Below are 24,866 nucleotides of genomic sequence, written 5' to 3' on the forward strand. Positions count from 1 at the left end.
AACACAATTTATTAACATTCTCAGTTATTTGTCTCAATAATTAAAATACAATACACACGTTTTCTTAAATTAACTATTCTACATAAAGAGTACTTTCACATTGGTACTCTGAGAGTGATGTTTGCACTTTTACTTTCATTCAAATCTTAAGAAACATAAGACTTCATGAAAACTTGTGATTCTAAATGTTATGAGAGATTTTATGGACAAATGCTGAGTCATCATTTTTCTTATGAAGTTAAACTTGTGTTTTATAGAGGACACGTCTTACAGAGACAGGGGAATCATTCTTGATTCATAGTTTAGTTACCTGGACAAGGCAAAATGAAAAGGAGAAAAGATTTTTACAAATAACTAAAAAAAAAAAATCCAATTATGACTTACAATAACCACATATATCCAGCTGCCATAATTCTTAATCTCTCTTTATTGCATTAGAACATACATTTCTCATATATATCTATATATATATATATTATAAATGTGAATTTGTACACTACAATCTTTTATTGTAACATGTTAGAAAATACTCGTAACGCTCCAAAAACATAGCACTAAAAACAGTTACCAAACAATGATTATTACATTTCCTTGATTTGTTTTTGGCCACCAAGAACATAAAAAAAAAACAAGATGGAGGAGATGAAGCTGTCCATTAGGAGGAGAGGAGGGGACCACTGTTGGACACAGATGGTTGGGCCATCGCAGTTTTGAGTGGCAGCCATTTTGTAACCAAAAAAAAAAACGGGCAGGAGATGAGGGGAGGGTGGGGATCTTATCATGACAGGTACAGAAAGGGGGGGGGGGAACATGAAGGGAGGGAAGCGAGGAGAATGGAGAGCAGCAAGCACATGTGAGGTCCCTCTAGTCCAGCTAAGTTACAGACAGAGGTGAAGATCCTTACAGTATTTGTTGAATGAGACAAAACTAACAAAGTGATATTAGGTCCATGACCAAGATACGTTCAGGCAGCACCGTCACTATCAACTGTGATTCTTCTGAATTCTCACACAAATATACACCCTCTCTTTTTCTAGTTGTTTTCTTTTAATGCTGATTTCTCGGCAGCAGAGTTTAGTAGTTCATCAGTAACCAGCAGCAGGTTTAAACAGCTTCGTCGCATTTTAAGACTGAATCTCCTCATAATAAGTAGTGGTAGGACCGACATGATGCAAAACACAGTAACAATGTGTACCTGTTTCATACAGTTAGCTAGCTTAATGTGCAGGACTGCAGTAACATTAGCTTTCTAAAATTTGACAAGTATCTTACCAATTTAGTGATCTGAACATACACTGTACATTAAAACATGTAGAATAACATTAGAGGAAGAGAAATGCACCGTTGACTGTGTTGCCACAAGTGTTAATATTCTTTGTGTTTCTAAATTAAAAAAAGAAAACTCTTCAAATCTGGGTTAAGCAACTCTGGAGAAACCAGCAACAGATAAGCTTCATTTAGAAAGTGTCAACCTGAACTTTGTCTCCAAGTTTAACTAAAACTTGAGATTTAATGTGGCTTATTTTTTTCCACAGTTGATTCATTTTGTTTAAGTTTGGAAACAGCTGTTTCCCAGTAACCCTTTTAAGACATGAGTCACAAGCCGAGACATTTCTGAATCTCAAATGTTGTGCAGAAATGTTGTCGACAAAGAGCGCGTGCAGCTCAAGCTAGATGTTTAGCAGAAGGAATATAAGAAGCGTTGTTATTAAACAAGACGGCGAAAGCGGTTAAGACAAATGAGAAGTTACTTAGGCAAGGTGAGCGAGTAGGTGAACAGGTTTGTTTTTTTTTTAACAGGGAGGTTTAGTTGTTCTGCAAAAGACAGCAAGTAGGTGAAGATGAGAGGCCATGGAAAGCAGGGATAGTAGTGACAAACTAGCGGAGCTGTTGGGGGTAAGCCAGGGTACAAGTTTAACCACCTAACACACAAAAACACACACACACACACACACACACACACACACACACACACACACACACACACACACACACACACACACACACACACACACACACACACACACAGCAAAGCTAAGGTTTAAACACTATCGCTACAGACCCAACAAACAGCACTGGAGGCTTTTTTTTTATGTGAATGGCCAGATGGGGAGGAAGAGAAAGAGGAGATGTGAGGCATCAAGGAAACATGTCTAAGGTTGAGTCCCCCCCCTTCTTTCTTTCTTTTTTTTTTTTTTAAGCAGACAGGGGTAAATGGATTCATCCAACACTGCGTTACATCACAGAATGATTGTCCTCTTCAACATACCTCCCCTCCTCTCCTCATGTGCACTATTCCTGTCTTTTCTTGTACCCTCCTCCTCTCACATGCGCGCACACACACACACACACACACACACACACACACACACACAGAACCCTGTGACCATAAAGGACATCTATATACATGTACATACACTCTCTCAAACACAACGCACAGGCACCTACAGACACATTTTGACCCAATAACACAGCGGACTGGTTTTGTTGGCAGGAAGCAGAGGATTGGAAAGTGCACATGTTGATCATAGAGCTTAAAGCTGGTTGGCCAAGCGCACAGACACAGCAGTATGTTGTTGATATGACAATCAGAGCTACAGTGAAACAATACAAAAAAACATTAGCAACTTTTTCAATTTTAAAAATGAGATGGCATTTCCCCTCCCCTACCCAACCCCCCCCCCCCTTAAAGTCCAGAAGGTGTATCCATATTATTTTAAGATGCTCTACTCTATAAAACGGGTTGGTAACAAAGTGAAAGTAAATTTGATCTCAGAAGTAGTTTGTCAGAAAATTCCAAAAAACAACATTTTTGAGGGCAATATAATTTTTTTTAATAAAAAAAATGGTTAGTTAATTTAAAGAATACTCAAATCCCATCAATTAAAATATACAAATATCTCTATAGCTGTAATCAGAAAAGTTGCGCATATGCAATCTTATTTCTTCCTTCTTTCCGGCCCACTGCAGAAGACTATACTTTGCTGTGAAAAAGTACCCACACGTTTCAGACATCCCCATGTTTCCTTCCACCCCTTCTCTCCCTCAGTGAGCAGTAATGTGGTGTTGAAGTGTGAGGTTCCTAAGGCAGTATCACAGTACAGTCCATAGAGAAACAACAACAGAACAGAATTACACTGGCCTGCCCAGAAACGTACATCCAGCTCAGGTGCGACACTGACATGGTCTGGATTTAGATGTTCTTTTTTTAAAGCCTCAGATGATTTGGTTTTTACTTTCTCGATGGTGTCTTTTTCGTGATTTGACATCATAGCTGTTTCCTTTAGGTAAACTATTAAAAACATTCAAACTTAGGAAGCATGAGGAGGGGGGGACAAAGATCCTGATGTAAATTGAAATCTCTCATTTCCTGTGGTGCCCTGGTAGCTCTGTGGGCTAAGGCACAAACCAGGTATCACAACATCATAGGTTTGGAACTGGCTCATCACCACCATCACATGTCCTGTACTCCTACTTAAATCATACTCTACTGTGGAAGAAACTAAATACATTTAATCAATTACAAAAAAAAATGGCTATAAAACCAGAGCAGAAACATCGGATTACACAACATGACTGCATCATTGTAGCCAGGTATGTTAACTAGTTGAGTAGCTAGTAAATGCGTCTTTTAGCTACAGAAACTTTAACATTTTGATAATAGATCTTTTGTTGAAACATTTAAATTGCTAAGAAATAATACATATTTGCTTGTTCCAGCTTCTCAAATGTTTACATTTTTTACTTTATAGTGTTTTACCGTGTCTTTGGGAAATTGGGGGGGAACACTTTTCTTTGGCTCTGGGAATTATTGATTTGCATAATTTACAAAAGTATTACTGGTTAGAGAAATAACAGACACATAAACGGATACTTAAATAATAATTATTATAAATAATAAACTGTGGCTTCATACTAAAATTCAAAGCCGTTTTAGCTACAGTTTGGTGTGAAGTGAATCAGAAAGACATTTCCTATGAGAAACTTTTAAAGACGGGGATGGGGGGGATCTTTTCTGTGGTTTTGATCAGGGTCTCCTTTAACAACTTCTCGAGGCCTCCAGGAGTTCAGTGGCACACCCCTCAGATATAGGGTTCTGGGCCAGAGCTGGACCAGGAACCGTAATGATGTGGGCTGGTTCTGACACACAGGTAACCGTTTTTCTGATTGGTCAATCACATCTACCGTGTACAGCTCTGTTAGCTGCTTTTTTCTTTTTTTGATGATGAGATAGACTATGTCCAACCACACACTATCAGACATTGACTTAATGCTAACAAGTGAAACAGGTTGGAGCCACTGGAGAGCCTGAGGAGTGCCAGAACCAGCCCTGATGTTTCTGGTTTGGGTGATATTGTAGTGTGTGTGGTCTATAGTACAGTAGCATCAACACAATGGTCCAATAGACAGATCAGATAGAAGATATCATACAGATGGTCCAATACAGTTATAGTACAACATCTATACATCAACTATACATTGTGCGTTTTTTTTCTCCTTTGTTATATTTTGAAGGGGTCTGGGGGGTTAGACTTGGTCACCATTACACTACTGCTGTAAGACGAGGAGGGGGGTGGAAAAGTGTTGGGCAGAGCCATAGATAGACAGTGTTGCATTCGTGCAGTAGCAGCAATTCAAAGTGCAACAATGGTGCGAGTTGGAAACTAGTGTGGAGGGCCATCGATAACATTAAGACTCTTTCAAGGGTTGAATTGAATGGTATTAATAGAGCAATGAGGGCAAGTTTAAGTTGAATAATTTATGGTAGAAATTGTAAGATAACCAACATCAGCTGAAATCATTTCGCCTTAGATGTTGGATCACTTTTGGATAAATATTAAAATATGTCGTTGTGTTTTTTTTTCTCAACGCAACAAGGAAACAGTCCCAATCAGTTAGAGTTTAGATTTAAGGGCTCTGGTGACGACAGTCAGTGAACTGTGACAAATCCAAATCTCAGGGGGGAACAAATCCTACAACCAACCTTGTAGTGTATTTTACTTTCTTCTGAAAGTACAGCAGACAATGAATTCTACACGTTTTTCTAATATTTCCATACAAGACAATCCTGTAAAAGGAAGTAGGGCGGGCAGATGCAAACTGACTTGTGCACCCTTGTATTTTTCCATTTTCAAAAAACCTATTTGAAGCTTGTTATGTGTTATATAAAAGTGGAGTTAAGTGGAATCAGAGCATTTAAACTCTACAGATTTCATATTTCTTGTGAGAGAAGTTGCAACAACAGCACAGCCACAGTCCAACCTGACCAAACATTCTGTCTATCCATGACTCTGGTTTTGGAGGAGTTGCAGGTAAAGGTTCAGTTTACAGGATCAGGACACTGACGGCTTAAAGGGGTAAAGGGTTAACGGGGACGGGACTTAAGAGGGGTTACAATACTAAAGGAGTTTAAGGAGTCTGGATGATGAAGTGCTGAAGTTTGGTGATGACAGTCAAGGTTTTACAGTGATGACAGATTTACCGAGATACAGGATTTGAGAGATTTATGGGTTAGTATGAGTCTTATGGGTCCGTTATGTTAGGATATGACAGTGGCCTCCGTAACTATAGCAGGGTCTTCTATGTCCGCTTTACTTTGAACCATCCTCAGCTCCAGCTGGGGCGGACTGGGCCTCCGACCAGGACCTGCCAACTCTGAGATCAAGAAAGAAGACAATACATTTTAATGAGACATAAATGATTGGCTTAGTGTTAAATAGTTTGAACACAACCCGCAGTTTGTTATGCAGGACAACTTCAACTATGATCAAAAAAAGTACTTTTTCTAATTGTGTTATCTATTCTAGAAATAACCTCCAGAGGATTCAATTTCATCATAAATGTGAATATGACTCTCCTTTTGATCTTGTTGGTGTATTTTATTTCTGAGCTTTTAAGCTCCTGTGTAGAACTTTTGGGTTGTATTGAGTTTGGCACCCACAGGGGACAAAGCAGTGTTGATGATTTTGTCGTGAACATGTGAAAGTAGTGTTTTTGATGAAAAACACCCTGTTACCTTTTGACAGTAAAATTGTTCAAAGAACTAAAACTGCACGCTGTTTTAGCAGCGTCTGTCAGCGACCCTGTGGCAGTGGTTACAGGAATGAATGAGTAACTATAAAGAAACAATAAAACTTGTCGATGAAGGGATTGTTTGACTTTTTAGCTCATCAGGAGGCATCTGTATCAACTTCAGTCTGTTTCATGATCAGATAAAAAATCCCCACAGGAACTTTAAACTTCGATCCCAGGCCTACTGTTCTTACCGTGGGCATATGAAATGGTCCTCTGGATGACATGGTGCATCACTGAAAACGTCTTCTCACAGGCCATCTGAAGAGTAGAGCGAGTGAAAACAAAGCAGTTACCTCCACATGCCAGTGCACCTTGCCTTGTGGTTAAATCACAGCAGTAGAGTTCGTGTTCTTCCTCATGAGACTTCTGAACCCTCAGAGGAAAACACTGTGAAGTTGAGGGTCTTAATGCATAAATCAAATCAAAAGAAAAGTTTGATGCATCTTTTTTCCAGTTAGCAGTAAATGTTTTGTGTGCTGCCTGGAGTGCCTTGTGTTTTAGCAGGTGTGCTCTGCTTTAGGTTATAAAGTAGATAATAAAACTCCAACTGTGCAGAAAAGAAGTCCATTTTGAGGTTTTGCAAGGCTGCTGCCCATGATCTTAAATCAATTACTGAGAGTTAAGTGTTTTATTATCCTCATTATATTGGTATTAGAGGCAGCAATAGCTGATAAAAGTCTCTCTCTTGCTCTCCTGAGTCTGTCAATGGTTTGAGGAGAAATCATAATAACTATAAGAAAATGCAGAATGTTAGCTATATGGGCCTATCTGTTATGTTTGATCTCTTCTATTGGCATGCAAAATGAGAACCTCTGAAGCCAAACACTGGTGTGTCTTTACCTTAAGGTCATTAGGGTAGTGGTGTGTCCACGCTAGCAGCATAGCAGCAAATAAATCTCCAGTTCCTACAAAGACGGCGTCCACTTTGGGCACTTCTATTCGAACTCTCTGCGTCGCCCTGCTGCCATCAGGGCGAACTAAACAACACATAAAGGGAAAAAAAAAACATGTTGAGAGGTTCATTTTGCTTGTCTAGTCTTACAAATATTCATCACATCAAGTCACATGCATGGCGCCTACCATGGCGCTGGCTGCCCAGCGACACAAGGAAGCGGTCTCCGAGTCTGGAGGGCAAATCAGAGGAGGTGATGACCACTGTGTCTGGGCCCATAGCATGGAGAAGGTCCATAACCTGCAGACAAGTCAGTGAGTGAGATACTTGTACTTATACATGTACTGACTCTGCAGGTAGTCTATGTGAGATGTCTAAATCAATTGGGCACATATCTGTCAGATATTTTCATGATTAATTAATTAGATGTAAGTTCTATAAAATCTATGAAGACGTGGCAAAAGGTGGATGCCAAACATTTCAAAATGTCTTGTCAAGACCTGAAAGATATTCGGTTTACACTCAGAGAGGAGGAAAGACCTCGGAATCTCAAAACCCTGCACACCTTTAACTGTCTTAACACTGCAGCTCAAACTTTTATGTCATGTTGCAGTCTCTAAAGCTAATGCAATTTATTCTGTGAAAAAATAAATTATTCAAGAAAGGACAGAAGGATTGCGTAGATTTATTACCTCTACAGCATCTTTCTCTGTGCTGATGTTTTTCCCCGTCAATAATCTAAAACACAAGCAAACAAATCAGCGTCATTACAACACTAAAAATCAGCTCATTAAACGGCAAAAAGATTCTCCCCTTAAGGAGTCAAATCACTAACCATATAAAAGCTCATACTGAAATATTTACACAACTTATTCATCTCATGCTAATCAGTGTAATATACAAGAGCAACGACATCAACTAGTCTTAACAGATAAATACAACTTTAAATCTCTTGTTGCAGTTACATAGAGTCACCACTAGGTGGAGTACCTTGACAGTGTAGCAGAAGAGAGGATGAGCTGACAGTTCTCTTTTTCACTGATGTCAAATGTTGCTATTTTTTCCTAATTGGGACATTTAGTCCATTCAAGCAAAAAATGTCTACAAGACTTCTTAGTCTGGACGTTTTTTCCAAGAGGATAATTAAAAAACAATTTAAACTAAACAATAGACGCTGGCATCATAAGAACTCAGACCAGAGACATTGAAATCAAGCTCTTTCACCCTGCTGCACACACTTGTAGGTCCATCAACACAAACACATGTTGGTCGTGTGGCCAAGTGTTACAGAAATCTACCTCAACTGTTAATCTCTAATATCTCTAATATGTATGACACATGTTCCACACTAGAAAAGTTATGTGAAAATATATTTATTGTGTTAAAACTGGAAAGAAAACAGGGGAGCTGACAGATTTTAAAATGATTCTTTCCAAAAGTATCTAAAAGCATGGAATGAAGGTGTTAGATAACGGCCTGAGTGGCATTACATAAAAACGATGCTCTGCTACTCTCACAGTTACAAACTATGTATTGTCTCAGTACATTTATAATCACAGAAATGTCGGACTAGATTTTCTGAAGGGTAATAGCAACACAAATGTGCAAATATGAAAAAAGAAAAAACACTAGTACTCACTCTGCCTCAAACTGGTTAGGAGTAATAATGTCAGCAACAGGAACCACCTTGTTCTTATAGACGGGATAAAGATTCTGAGGAACGTACTGTGGAACGACACACACAAGTTAGAACAACTTAACCCAACGAATATGGCTCAATGACAAGGACTACACAAACATAAACTCATTATCTCATTTCATTTGAACCTTTTCCCTGTTTTATGTTGTCATGGTTACAAATGATGTGCGCTAACTGACAGAATATGATCTTAATCCCCGGAAATGTGCACACACACTGAGTCAGTGTGTAGACAGAGTCCAGTCAGATCACTATAATCCATCCGTCAGTGAGAAAGTATCCCTGTCAGAGCAGTGCACTAACACACTAAAACAAAACAGGGATGGATACTAAAGCCTCACGCACACACTCGTTAAAGGCACAAAGATTTAGAGTGTTTGAATACAATATAAAAACAACAGACACAGTTATGTGCACAGACAGGACACAGAGCATAAAACTGTCACATTGCAAATGATCTCACCATAGATCCATGATCCCCGAGGACAGGGTCACATACTGAAATGACAAAAAAAAAAAACACATTCAGGGTCAGACTTCAGGGATTTATGTTACAACACTGACAGTTGTACCGTGCTTAAGCACGATTGCCCCTCCTGCCCTTTCCCCCGCTGGCCGGCACTCACACTGCTCCAGGACTAACCGGCCCTGAGCCTTTTGTACATCTGGTCGTAATACACCACATGAAAGGCTTCACGTTATTATGAAGTTATGCTTAGTTTACAACACCAGTAGACTCGAATATAAAATAAAAGAGACGCGTGGTCGAGTCCGCGTCCGCACATTTGAGAACAACACAGAGAACATGACAGCTACTTTACTGACTTTGTGGCTTGTTTTGAGTCATTTAAGTCAGATACAGTCAGAACCATAATGAAGGCTGTCAACGTTGTGTGTCTGTGCTTGTGCTCATGCATGAACTGTACACCTCTTCCAAGCATGACAGGTCCAAGAAAGTGTTCCGTGCTTGAGCAAAGATAAGAGCACTCACATTGGTCAAACGAACTGGACTTTAGGGGTGAAGCGTGGTTGAGCACGGTACGGATTGCCTAGTGTGGGTGCGCCCTTACAGGCTGTAAATACATCACAATACAGAAAAGTTCAGAATAAGTTACCAACCAATTGCATTTTATTTCAATTTCTAATTTCAGTAGCAAAAAATGCAAGTACATGAAATTATTATGATAATCATGGTAGCAAACAGTTGCTGATTCACAGTTGAACAAATAGGGAACAGCATTATCTCTATTTAGTTTAACTGCACATATACACAAAGCAGGATTCTGAGGAGGTTTAGCAGCTCCCTGCTGGTCTCTCAGACGGGATCAGTGGTGGTCAGAGAACACTAACAGTAGAGTTGTAAATCTAAACTATGAGCTGAATAGCTTCAATGTTCTTTGTAAGCAGTTCATTTAAAATGAATATGAGATACTAGTGAAAATAATACCTGAGCTGAAGTACCAATATGAAAACAATACTTAACATTTGAATTTTTAAAACATCTAGAATGATCTTCTCAAAGGCATGAGTGTGTCTGTACAATGTTCCTCTACAAAGAGCTGTGGAATCTTTTTAAGCTCATTAAGCCTGTTGACCTGTATGTTAAATATGAACACAGTTCATATCATTAAGGTCTTTACTGATGCTGTTAGTCTCAGGACTTCATCTCGTCCCCAGGCATGTTCACAGTGACAGCGTCTCATACTTAGTTTCATCTCTCTATTAACACTGCCATGTTGACCTCTCCACTATCAATGTTAAAACTGATTAAGGGTACACTGGAAAGGTGAATCATATTCTTTCATCCAAACATGATTACCTTAATTTTATCCGACATAAAAGACATTGAAACACACTCAGAAAAGTATTCGGTAACAAAGCCTTCTCTGTTCACAACAGAAGGTTATTTGTTAAATAAGTACACATCGTACACACGTCTTAACTATATCTACTAACACGGTTTCTGCAGGCTGAGCTGCAGCAGTCTTGACTTAAGTGAAAGTGAGTTGTGCAACATGAGATAAAATCCCCTGATTGGAAGGAAACAGGGATAGAGTTATCCTGACACTGAACCCTCTTTACATAAAGTGATTACTGTTAAATGGATTATAAACTAAACTGATTCAAATCTATTTGATCCAGATCTCTGCCCATACATTTTATTTATTTATCATTGACCTGGTGAGTGTGAAGTTGGTTTTATTTGTAGTTAAGCTCTAATTAAACATAGTTATATGCTAACAATGGGTGACTTTATGTAACATTAAAGACTCACATTAGAGACAAACTAATAAAACATTGTCTTCTGACTGCAGCTGTGCAGTTTTTTAACTTATCAAAATCTCTATCTATATCAAAATCTTGTCAACAGCAGCAGGCAGCTGTTTTCATGCTTCAGCTGAGAGATAACCCTGGTTATGATCATCGACTGAATATGAACATAGACGCATGACGTCACCAATTGGTTTCTGAAGGGCTATTTTGGAAGCCTATCCCTGGCAGTTGCCATATTGGAATTGCTGACTCTGTCAAACTTTCAGTCAACCTAAGGACAGGCAAAGAGCTGGAGCTGAGACTGGCCATAAGCCTCCTGACAAGCCACTAGACCGGGGCCCCTTGCAGTCAGATATGTCACTCCTTTTTATGCATAACTCTTATCCTAAATAAAATCAAAACATGCAAGTTATAAAAAAAAAATGCTACACCAGTACAAAAAATAAATTATCTTATCAAAACAAAACTGTTTGGTTTTTTTGGACTAGGCTGTAAGCATGTTTATTTCTGCTGACTCGATATTTTAATATGGGTGTGTATGGGACTTCCGGGTCTTTTGAAGCCAGCCTCATGTGGACACTTCAGGAACTGCAGTTTTTTGCACTTCTACATTGGCTTCATTTTTCAACACCGGAGGTTGATGCTTAGATGTGATACATATACAAAACACAGGTACACAAAACCTAGAGTAACAACAGCAAAATAATACAATCTGGACAAATAAATCAGCATAAGGGACAGCATCTATTGAAAGAAAACATGCATTCACACTGCTCTATGTCAGGCAAAAGAGATTTAAATTGATTTGAAGGGATTCGCTTGTTTAATTGAATAGATTCTGCAGACTGTTCCATTTATGTGGAACAGAGTGCTGAAGAGCTCGCTTTCCAGTCACAGTGTTAGGATGAAGATTTGAGAGGACCAAACTGAGTCATTTAAGTAGTAGTACTCACTAGTAGTGGTAATTTAAGGGCAATTAAAGTTTACTGCACACCACAGAAGTCACAATGCAGGATGACAGATGATATTAAAGAAAACTAGAAATGCACCAGTCAACCAGCTGGTGTCAGGTATCTGAGTTTCAGTTTACTAGGACAGTAATCCATGACCCACCGGCCCTCTCAAATACATAAGATTCTGTGCCCCTCTCAAATTAACCCACACATGCCGCTTCCATGCCATATGCACAGCGACACACACGCAAGCTAACGTGTCAGCAGTGTGGACGTGAAGAGCCCATTAGCACAGGTGAAAAAACTAATTCACAGACATTGGAGTAGTGCCATCAGTGCAACTCTTGATAAAACCGAGAGGTTACTTACCATACACCAGGTTGGGGTTTGCTCTCTTCAGCTCCTGAACAATGTCCACGACCATCTCCAAGAAGGATGTGTCTCTGGTATACCCTGAACACAACACGCACACACTCAAATCACCAAACATATTTTATATTTTCAAAACTTTATCAGTAATCTTACTCTTTCGGTTTTATATATTTTTGTATTATTTTGATCATTCTGAATTTAAAATCTGAATCCCCCTAACATAATCTAGAATCAGTAAAAAGTAGGAGCAGAGTTTGAGATGGTCACCTGTTAAAACATAGTCATACTGATGTACGTTGTTCAGTTTGATTCCTTCATAAAGAACATGGAGCTCGTCTGCTGTCAACACCTGGCCTTTCCAATGAGAATAACCTGCAGAGAGGAGACAAAGGAGTTACACAAACTGCTGACTATTATATTTAGCAATGCTTTATCCATTCCTGATTCACATGAACACAAAAAGACAAACACACACACTGCATATACACACTCAGCCATTATAATGTATATTCATATTACAGCTCCAGGAGTTCAGACACAAAATGAAACCATCAAACTTCTAAAAGTTGGTTTACCTGAGCAGGTTTGGACACTTTCTCAATGTGTGCATTGAATAACAGACAGACAGTGCAGTAATGTAAGCATGATCGTTTATCTGAGGGATGTGCTAAGTGACAATATCAAATGTGAAAGATAAGAAATGTGGTTTTTCTCAGCCGAATCAAATGATTTGCTAGTATAGTTTCTGCATGTTAATTAAAACTGTGAGGAGTGATGAGGTTGAAGCCTAGACACCAAACACAAACTATGTGATGCATTTAATGTTTAAAACAAATGCAAAAGTGAGTTGTCTGACTGACTGAAATATGTTAAAAAATGCAATTGTTTTCAGTGTGCAGCACTATTGGGTAAAGTTACAGACTCGTTCTTCTCTGCTGCACGACTCAAAAACATTGTCTTATTTGAGGTGACCTTTTGCCCGTAACTGACTCCTGTAAACTTCAATAAACTAAGTACCGGTACAAAAGGAAATATTTCAGATTGTGTGTCCAACCAAAGAGTACATGCTGTGTGAACCTGAAGTCACTCACACACAAGCACACAAACACACACACACACACACACACACACACACACACACACAAGCACGCACTCACACACACACACACACACACACACACACACACACACACACACACACACACACACACACACACACACACACACACACACACACACACACACACACACACACACACACACACACACACACACACACACACACACACACACACACACACACACACACAGTGCAGCAGGTCTTCTAGCAGCAGGTAGCCACAGTGTCTGGTCATTCAGGAACAGAGGGAGGTCTGGGGGAGAACGAGGACACAGGCCATGCTATTAACAATCACCTACATCATGAATGGAGGTGTGTTGTTTGTGTATGTGTGTATTTTTGTACATCTGGGTGTGCATATTTCTCAAGTATATCATAGTACTTTGTGTTCCGATATGGATGTGATGAGAATTTAAATGTAAGGCATTGGTGCACGTGTGTCTGCGTATGTCATGTTTGCTGCAGGCTGATGATGTCGCAATACCAGGTGAGTCACAGCCATGTCACGTGGTGGGGGTTCTGGTTGCTAAGCAACAAGCCGGGAGAAAGCCAAAGGGGCTAAGAAAGAGAGATGAGCAGTCAGAGCTCTGTGTTTGTGTGTGTGTGTGTGAGAGAATGAAGGCAGGCCTACAGATTAGAGCGGCTCTTGTCGTCATCATTTGCTGCTGTCGCAATTCACAGCGCCTGCTGCGTCCCTTCTCTCTCTCTGCCTCCCTCGTTCTCTCAATCATCTGCTGCCTGTCGCTCTCATTCAAAAATGTCCTGTCTCTCTTCCTCTCTATTCACCTTCTCCATCCCTCTCCCCAGCTGCCCTCTCTTTCTCTCGGATGCAAATGTCTTCCTCAATACCTCACACCAAATTACATTCTCGCCTCCAAGAAACTGAAAATGTCATTTTCTAAGAGATCTGATTAAACAAACATTTAATTTTGGAGAAATATGTGAGGATACGTCGTATCCCTTATATTGTCTGACGTGGATCACTGTCTACTACGTATGTCATAGGGCAAATATAACAGTGAGCTTTAAAACATACCATAAGAATAGTCATGCTTATTCTAGTCTAAGTGATGCCTAATGGTTCTTAAAATGAACTGAAGGTCACACTAATCATGTCTAGGCCTTACTCAAAAATACATATCCTTTTTAATGTAAATGGGACTCTGGAGGTGGCAATGCAGCTTTTGAAGGATCACAATCCAACGCCATCTGGCATGGAAAAAATAAAAACAAACAAACAAGAACACATTATTCCTTGTTTACTGTTTACCTTGAGATCCCAGTGTCAAAAGTTAAAATCTTAATATTTGTGGTGATTTTTCAAACCACTGGGTGTCCTGATCAAACCTGCCCCTCTGGACTGTATTTCTTCATCTCAACATTAATCAAAGCACCCTGATGACAGTTCTCCTGGTTACAAAACAAAGTGTCCCTATAACATATTTTGAAAACAATTTTCCACTTTGTTTTCTTTCTCCATAAGCATGGTTTTTTTTTTAATCTTTTGTTTTTACATTTTGTAAATGCCTTTTGTGTGAATTTTGTACACTGCTCTCTGTTTAGACTTGTTGTATTCCTGAGTTCCTGCTTTTGCTTCGTCTTTGCACTTTGTAAATATCTGTTTTAAAAGGTGTTTTAAGTTATTATCAACATTGTACAAAAATACAACAAATAAAATAAATAAATAAAATAGGAAAAAAAGCATCAGTGAAACTTTTCTGCCTCCCAAACACAGAGCATCTGATGCCGCTAACAGACGAGTCCCACGCTCGCCCACACAACACTTATCCTAAAGAACAACGACAATCAGTTTTAACCTCAGTCTGACACATCAACATCATCCATCCAGACAACAATGACATGACAGAAATAATGGGCTTTGAAACAGTCTGTAAAAAAACAAACTAGGGTCGCCGGTAGCCTAGTAGTTAGTGCATGCACCACATGTATCAAGACTATAGTCCTCCAAGCGGGCGAACCGGGTTCGAATCCGACCTGTGGCTCCAGTTTCCCCACTCTCTCCCTGATTTCTGACTCTATCCACTGTCCTGTCTCTAAATAAAGGCATAAAAAGCCCAAAATTAAACCTTTAAATAAATAAACAATTAATGTATTATTAATGCAACATTAGCACTCAACACTTTGAACACATCAACAATTACACACACACAGACATGTTTCTGGATTAATTCTGTATCATTTGGGCCCTAAAATATCAGTATCAAGATCATAATATAAAGTTTGCCAAAGTCCAAATTGAAGTCTTAAAATATTGTGATTTGTCAATCCCAAACTTATTCTGTTTATTGTAAAAAATGTTACAGAAAATAAGGGTGTCTTCATATTTACAAGACCGGTAACTGCATTTTCTAAAATAAATTATTACTTGAACTAGTTATTGTTTTTACAACAGATGATGTTTTTCCTGTTATTACCTCACCTATAGGTCACTAATCCTGCAGCTCTACTTTAAGATTCTATATAATGCAGTGTTTCCCCCATACATTATAACGCCCCCCCCCTGTCCCCCCAAGGTCAAGCAAAAAAAAAAAAAGATTTATGTTTGGTCTTTTTGTGTCTTTATTGTAGGGATAGTGGATAGAGTCAGAAATCAGGGAAAGAAGTCATTTAAGGATACCTTTCCGATAGAAAAGAACATCTGTCATTAAAAGTAACTCATGAACACCAAGATTCCTTCAAGTGTTTGTGCTGTCGTGTCGGCATGTCGGCGAAAGACTGTAATGTCTAAAAAACAGAGCTGTACATTCAAATTCTGCACATCACCTGATTTAGTTTAGTAACAGGGAACTACAGCTTCTCTATCAGCCATGAAAATATAAAACAGGATAGGAAATATTTTAGTCATATAAGAAACAGGATCACTAACCAGCTTCAACCAGAACTTAATCTAAACTTCATCACGTACTGACACTGTGGGGATTTCTGAGTCGAGATATTTCTTATAGTGAAGCAACGATGGGCCGATGTGTTTGTTTTCACAGCACTCTGCTGAGTCATTCCTGAAGTTCAGTTTGCATGAATACCATGAGCCGCCTGAGAACGTTTAAAAGGCCGAGAAGAGGCACAGTGTCTGGGAATGACAAGAAGCTCCAACACCATCCTGACACTGACACAACTTCTATGACAAATTGTGGGCACAATATGTGTCATGCACTAATTCCTTTTACAAAACAGCTTATTGTTAGAGCAAGTACGACTTTCGGAAAAATTATTAATCTTTATCCTTTAAATGCTTTTTGACTTTTGTTGTTGATATTGCAGGAGAAAAGTTAAATATTTAATACGAGTTATAGCATCTGTAAGTTTGTCTTTAATCATTTAAAAAAAATCATCACAGATGTCATAGCTGAAAATAAATAAATTCTGTGGCAAATACATGAAGAATTCGGGCGCTTAGGTCAGTGGTAGAGGAGGCACCCAGTGAACAGAGACTACAGTCCTCCTCATTGCATTGGTCGCAGTTTCGACTCTCAGTCCTATCACAGTTTGCTGCATGTCATCCCCCACTCTCTCTCCCCACCTTTCCTGCCTCTCTAAAGGTGTCCTATCAGTTATAATTGAAGGCAAAAAGCCAAAACTATCATCTTAAAAAACATGAAGAACTGTGTAGAAAGTGAGTTATAGCTATAAAACACTTTTATAGTTCTTTATTTATCACACTTCAAATCATCATCACAAAATTGAACTATATGTAATCACACATTGCATATTCTTCTCATATCTTGAAGTCCTCATACACATGCATCACTAGTATAGATGACCCTATTTGTTCTTAAAGCTATGAATGCCAAGATAAAAATGCAGTATCAAAAATTGTGAATGGAGTTTTCCCCCTATGGCTACTGTGTTTGTGGCTCTGGTGTCAGAACGTGAAGTCAGTGACCACCCTATAAAAATTGGCACACCCAGCTGTCGACAACAATAGTCTCTCTTACACTCACGAACACCTCATCACAACACTAGAAGCACTGTCTGACTCATCACACTCCCACACACACAAACTAAATCTCAAACACATATGCTCACAGCTCGCAGCTGTCTGTCTTACCTGTGTGGTTAGAGAACTGGACGGAGTTGATGGAGTCCACCTCAAACCCTAAGACCTGGACACAGAAGACAGAGGGGAAGACATGTGTTAGCGAGATTAACAAATACAATCATACTCCTGCAAAGTGTGGTTCCAAGAAAAGCTCAACAATATAACCTCTAAGTGTATAAAACTGTGACTCTTGATTTGTGTTGTTTTCCAGCAGCCAAAAAGGTTAAAAAAAAAATCCCCAGCTGTTTTTAACCTTCAAAAACATCTGTATTGGGGCACTGGTGACGCAGTGGTTAGTGCGCTCGCCCCATACGGAAGCTGTAGTCCTCCAAGCAGGCGGTCCAGGTTCAAATCTGACCTATGGTTCCTTTCCTGCATGTCATTCCCCACTCCTCTCTCCCCCATTTCTGACTCTATCCACTGTCCTATCTCTCAAATAAAGGCACAAAAAATGAATCTTAATTTTTTTTTTTAAAAACATCTGTATTAACCAGTAACCAAGCCTGAAGTTTTACCACATGTACATGGAAGTGTGCTTTTATGTAACAAGTTTGTCAAATATGATAGAAAGTGATAAACAGAAAAGAAACAACACTCTACATGACTTAATCTAACTCTGACTGTGACCTGTGAGCAGATATAAAAACACCATCCTGTCAGTTTTCATCTAAAACCTACACTGATCGAGTAAAACCACATCAACCAACTTCTATCAAGGTCTTATATGTTTAGTAATTACCAGGGGAGGAGACATGTGACCATCCACGTGCGCACTCGGTCGTTATCTGAATGACTTTATTTAATTGGGCTGAAGAAAGACGCAGGCAGAGTGAATGGGTTCTTTGTTCTATTCAATTGACTGTAACACTGAGATACAACAATCTGCCTTCAAAGGGGAGAGGCAGTGTAGATATTAGCTTTGACCTTGGAAATACTCGTCAGCGCTCCAGCTAGTGCTGTCTAAGTGATGAAATCTTTCTCAAGTGCAGCATATGTTTCCTGAAATACTGTATTCGTATCATCAGCATGAGGCATTCGGGGGAACATGCTGAGCTCTCAGTGGTGTCAGGAATGCAGAACATGACACCATTTCTACTGAATACACTTTCAAAGACAAACCAGTGAGAAGAAATCTGTCTGAACAATATTGGTGGACATAAAAAAGTGTTAATGTCCAAATTCTTTCCAATAGTTATTTTCTATTTATATCCAAAGGGAAGTCCTAATTTATCTCTGCTGAAGGGAGGTCGCAAATTACAATTGTTTTCATTTTGGCTTGAAGTGAATAGTCTATGCATGTTGAAAATCAGTATCATCATCAGAGAGCTTTGCTCATATAGCTGCAATCTGCAAGAAACCCCAATGGAAGAAATAGGATGCAAAGACATCTTGGTCATCAAGAGACCAATCGGTCAATGTATAGAAATTGCAGTGGTTACTGAAAAGGGGCGAGTTCCTTTCCAACTGCTCAGGACCCCCCCCCCCCCCAACATGCATAGACTATTCAATCCTGTTTTTTTTAAGGGTGTATTTCAGGCCTGTGTGTGGGATGTCTTCTCTCAATAACAAGGTGGAAACCTGAATTTCCCCTTGGGGATCAATCAAGTGTAACATAAAAAACCCCTTTTATGTCAAAAGGTAGCCGTTGCAGTTCATTTGAAAGGCCTTTGAGCTCATTGAAGTGTCATTGTGCGACACTGTACTTTAATGTAAGTGAGGTCGAGCTAATGCTAAATGAATTTAAGAAAGCAAAGGCACAATCAACGTCTCCAAAATGAACACAACATGATATCAACTATTGTAAAGGAATGATTGAATCCAGTGCTCCTGCGTTAGATGGATTTTGATACTTTGAGTACTTGTCACTAACAACCTTCAAGATGGCTGATTAATTATGATAAAAAATGTCTAAAATTAAATGAGTGGATCATTTGGCAAAGAGCGTGTCACAAATTCTTCAGGTCCTTGAACTGACATGCAGTTCACTGTCATAAGATAGAGACGTGTTTTTGAAGTTTAGGTTGAAAACAAGTCTATAACATATCGAATGTATACAAAGAGATTGGTTTCTTAAAGCTGTTCCAGAGTCTTGGCTTAAAATGTGTGCGACTGATTTTCGAGACAGTTCAGGATCAACCTGTCTGTGACAACATGTTCCTTTGGCTGAGCAGGATTCAAATCCACTGTTGATGTCAAATCGAGTATTTACGGCCCACTGATGTACATGAGAATATGGTATTTGGGTCACATCCTTTTCTCACTCTATTCATAAGCCTGAAGTCAGTGACACGGATAGGCTGTTTACAATGCTGCTGAATGGAGAGCACCGTCAGAGACTGAGGAGAGGAAATTAAAGACATTATAGCGAGTCAACACTTTCTTTATTAGGGGAAGACTTTTAGTAAATTCCCAAACGAGGAAGCCCTTTCACAACTGAGAAATGACGAGCTCCTTTAATTAGCATGTGTCACAGACAGTAGTACAGGCTGATTCCATCTGGGTCAACACAAACACTGTGTTTACTGCATCATGACTAAGCTGCCAGAGTCCCTCAGCTTTGGGGTAGCCCTGTTCAGTCAGTTTATTTGCATGTTAATAACAAATGTCTGGGACGCTTGTGTTTTTTTTTCCTTCATCAGCTTATAAGGATGGTGTTTGGTCACAATCATTTAAACATTAAAGATCTTTTGATTCGTAATACGTTAGATCGACAGGCGAAGGCAGACTTTAAAAAAGAACATCTTGCTGGACTTGCAAATCTACAAGCCATCAGTCATCGAAGCAGCTCATATATCAAGTAAATGCTTGTGTAAGGCATTAATGCCTGTTCACGTTAATGGCTGAATTTGCCCGGTCTTCAGCAACTTTTATCTGTTGAATGGCACCAGAGTGAGCCATCACAGCTGAAGAAGTTTTTGTGACTTGGCGCTGGGAGTGGCAGTTGTGCTAATACAACTGAAAGATAGCAAGCTCTGCAGGCTGTCAAACACCATATAGCAATGTTTCCCCAGGTCAAAGCCATCTTTTTTGTGCAGATTTGGCATGTTGCCTCACTAAACTAGTATTTGTCATTTGGTTGTAAGCTTCTAAGATGTTCCCAGAGACACTGTCAATTTTTCCGTTAAGTATTGTTCTGTTCTGTATTGCACTTTTACGACGGTCCCTAACTCCGCCTATAGTCACCGGCGCGTTGGACAGACATACAGTTCTTTGCGCTCCCAGCTGCATCATCATTTTTGGTTATTTGAAGTTTATCAAAACTGTGAAACGTCTGCCTTAATCTGCTCTCCAACATATCCCCAAACTGTGAGAAATCGAGGCTTTGACTTGGAGCTATTGACGGTAATTGACGCGAACACAGGCGACTGTCAAATATGAAACCATCTTCACCCCGGTACCTGCAATTCCTCCCTTCTGATTGGTCAATCCCCCCTCCCCACACACGGGAGAGCGGGGGGGAGGGGGGCATTTCTACAAGTACAAATTTGTTTTGCTACAGACGTCTCGCAAAATATGTTGCAAAACTCAAGCAGCGCAGATTCACACGAAAAAAGTAGTTTGTGAAGATTTGAGGAGTTGCAATTTGAGAGTTGTGGTTGTAAAAGATAATAGGCACAAGTTATTAAAAAAAAATCTGAGTAAATTGTGATTTTTACATACAAGTTCACTTTTTCAAGCTCTCACATCACATTCTACAAGCTCTCACATCACATTCTACAAGCTCTCACATCACATTCTACAAGTTCACATCTCATTCGACAAGCTCACATCTCATTCTACAAGCTCACATCTCATTCTACAAGCTCTCACATTTTGCAACATATCTACCTTCATAAGCACTTGAAGGAATCTTGGTGTTCATGTGTTACTTTTAATGACAGCTGTCCTGTTTTATCGGAAAGTTGTCCTTAAATGACTTCTTTCCCTGATTTCCGACTCTATCCACTATCCTATCTCTACAATAAAGGCACAAAAAGCCCAAAAATAAATCTATTAACTTGCGTAACAGCCTCTGCCATCAGTGTGATTGTGACACGTAGTGTAAAAGAGTAGTCAGAAGACACAAACCCATTTACATCCAACTTATCGGTCCAAGGGTACAGAGCAGTCATTTTTCAGTCCCTCACGTTAAAAACGTCTTTGTCTTCCTCCACTCCTACCACTAAGCAGTGGAGCAAACTCTTGCTCTATTACTATAGTAACTAGGCTTTACATTAAACAAAAAGATTTTGAACTGTATATTTTAAGTTTGAAAGAGCTCACCCTGTAAGCTAATAAATGCCATTAAGTAATAGTGCAAAACATTTTCTGAATAGTCAATTAATGGTGACTAGTTGACTCTCAAACTAGCTGTTAGTTGAAGCTCTAGTGTCTAAGGGGAAATTGTCAAAGCCCCCCAAAGTGTCTGCTCATGTGCTGTCTCAATTTATATGAAGAACTGTCATCATGAAGAATTAACGCATGTTATTTCAACCAAGGATCAGCAAAAAATAAACCACACTAGAACTGCATTAAATTACAAATTGCTTTACAGACTGGTCAAGACATATAAGATACAACTGACTGTCTTTAAAAATGTTCATGCATTGGTTCTGTAGCAGTGAACTGAACTATGACCTGCTTTGCTTAAGCTTTCATTGTCTAGTTCAATCTGCATTGTAAACACCGTTTGAACACAAGTCTGGTAGCAGGCCTTAATCAGCCGTAAAAGTTGAACATTAATGGCCGCACTGAATACTGGTGACATGCATCAAAGCCCAGCAGCCATTAGGATAACCGCAAAATACATCCCGGGGCCCGGCAGGCTAAAAATAGACTCTGCACTTCTCACAACAAGTGACTGTCTTTCAGAATGACGGGACGTACACTGTAGGCCCGTTTTAGCCTCAGCAACACTACTGTGTGCCACACTGCTGGTGGAAAATATGAAAGTATAGGAAATCACCAGCGTCATCATTATGAACCCAATAGCAATCGCTGTTTTGATCCTATACAGTCAACATTAGGGGAGATAAAAGGAAATGACTATCACTGTCATTGCCAGGAGGAGCTTATAACCTCTGTGTCCTTTCACATAATATTGAATCAATGGCTTGTTTTGAACCCGTTTCATGTTTTTGGGGTTCCTTGTTCTGCTAGTTCTGCCCTGTAGTAAGCACTCTATAAACTCTGCCTTAAGGGAAGGGCATTATGACTCTTAATGTTGCTACAGCTAATGTAATTAATGAGTCAACACATAGCCACTTGTTCTCATTATTAGGCTAAAGAAGAAGACACACGTGGATCCACTTGTAGGCTCTTCTCGACTGTTCTTCATCTTTAAGTGCCACTGCGTCGTTTTGGTTAATTGACCGATGCCTTTTAACGTTCTCTTTTAGGACCTGTTGATAAGTGGTTGAATTCAAATAACAGATTGACAAAGAGATACCGTTCTTGATTATTATATAATGCATTTCCAAAGAAAACCAAAAAGGAAACAGTCATCCGCCTCTGCTGGATACTGTGGTGAACACCTTTGGTTTTCAGTCAGTTAAATGACACTGGGATTGGCAGATTAACACCAGTAAATCTAACTTCAATTGTATAATCATCCGGGTATGTAATACCTATGTCATGTTGGCTCACAATATTTTGTGTTTCCAACACTTCTAACTTTCCAGGTCAGAGGAGGAGACCTCTCAGGTAAGCAGCTCATTTAAAAAAAAAAATTAAAAAACTCCTAATGTTTAGATACTGAAGGATTCCTTACACTTAAAAAACAAGATGAACACATTTCACAGTTGATAATGATTCTGCAAAATTGCAATAAACCCGATTAACGTTTGTTTAAGAATAACTTTAGTTTTCAAAAGCAGTAATACAATGCTCTTACCACAACATCAACTCCTGTGGATTACATTTGACTCTACAGAAAACTGAAAGTGTTGTGTGTGCTTCAAGCTTTTGTAACCAATTATATCCAACGAGATGTATAATCTGCAGAGGCAGTCACGAGTCATGGACTTACATGTGTTTGCAGTAAAAAAAAAAAGGAAAACGGTGACACATTTCTCCTTAAATGTTTGCAAGTTTATCAGAATACTCAAGGCAGCAAATAGCTGTATAGATTACCTGTCCCCCCCCCCCCCCCCCTGTAGTAATGACTCGAGGGTTATCACTGCAGGAGACTGGTTGTGTGTCTATCTAAATGTCCCCATGCACGTCACGGTCAGTACAGCGGCCTGTGGAACAGCTGTCAGCGTAGATGGCTACCTGAAGCACCCACTCAGAGGTGCTGGTGACTAGTTAACAGTCTGAGCACAAGGTAAACATTTCCCTCTGACCCCTGAGATTATCATTAGGAAGCTTTCGCAACACACCGGGAGCTGTGGCTTTCACTCTCACTGAGTGGCTAGACTAAGGATGCACATTAACCTGTGCATGAGAAGCTTGTTTTCTTCTCACTCATGCAACAAGGGGTCATTTGATACACCTGGAGGTCCCTTATCCGACGTAACTCTGCAACATCTGCTGAGCCAACAGGTCATGAGCAGCATCACGGATGTTTTATAGAAAGGCATTTGTCAACTAGTTCATGTAGCAAACATAAAACATGAAAGAAGCAGAAGAAGATTTAACAGAAGAAACATCTTGATCCATTAAACAACACCCTTAGAATCACCAGGTGCCGTGTCAAAAAAAAATCTCCCCATCAGATTTTTTAACTTTCATGGAAAACATTTATGAAAAGAAAAGTCAAATACACAATGAATTCATGTAAAGAAAACACCCATAAAATTATGAATATTTCTGGAAGAGGAGTAAATGAATCAGATTCAGTCGACACCTGCTGTTATTTTTTTTATCTTTTCACACCATGTTCAGCATCTCAATGATCTATTGATTTGACACTTCAGCCAAAAATATCGAGGAAAAAAATACACAAGGGACAAACATTAACTCTTCAGCGACGGGTGAGGCGGATGACCTATGTCCCTTTGCAAATATTCCTTGTAAACTTTGAACGGAATATTCATCATGTGTCGTTTCAGCGTCATTAACATCTGCTTGCACGTTGTTGGTGTAAAAAATTTCAGTCAGATATTCAAAGAGAAACCAAGCGTGACAGACAGGGGTCGTGTCCGGGTGTCGCGACGGTCGTTGTCCGACAATGGGTGCACAGGAGTTGTATTTACCTGTAATGGGAAAGAGGCGCTCTTGTTGCCCACGTATCCCCGGACGACGTGGCTCTGTATGGACAGAACACGACATTCCATGGCGGCTCCCGGTCAGCCGAGGAAGGGTGCAGATAATCCGGTACTTCAAAGGCTAATCACGGCCACACATAACAACACGGGAAAATTAAAACAGAATGACCAATCAGTAGGTAGCCGAGGGTTTTGCTAGCTCGCTTAAGCAGCTGTGTGTCGGGATGGCGGTGT

The 24,866-nt window shown here is 39.6% G+C and overlaps 1 protein-coding gene across 1 annotated transcript; it reads right to left on the bottom strand.

Annotated features, from left to right (window-relative positions):
• Nucleotides 1-1,782: 1,782 nt before the first annotated feature.
• Nucleotides 1,783-24,776, bottom strand: pdxkb (pyridoxal (pyridoxine, vitamin B6) kinase b). Its single transcript, XM_061040342.1, has 11 exons — nt 24,621-24,776; nt 17,455-17,509; nt 12,533-12,637; nt 12,263-12,346; nt 9,130-9,164; nt 8,607-8,692; nt 7,660-7,705; nt 7,156-7,267; nt 6,916-7,052; nt 6,267-6,333; nt 1,783-5,655 (listed from the first exon to the last, which is right to left on the bottom strand). Exons 1-11 carry the CDS (start codon nt 24,699-24,701, stop codon nt 5,540-5,542), a joined length of 924 nt encoding a protein of 307 aa, XP_060896325.1. The 5' UTR covers nt 24,702-24,776; the 3' UTR covers nt 1,783-5,539.
• Nucleotides 24,777-24,866: the final 90 nt, after the last annotated feature.

Source organism: Labrus mixtus, chromosome 6 (assembly GCF_963584025.1).
Source record: "Labrus mixtus chromosome 6, fLabMix1.1, whole genome shotgun sequence".
NCBI lineage: Eukaryota > Metazoa > Chordata > Actinopteri > Labriformes > Labridae > Labrus > Labrus mixtus.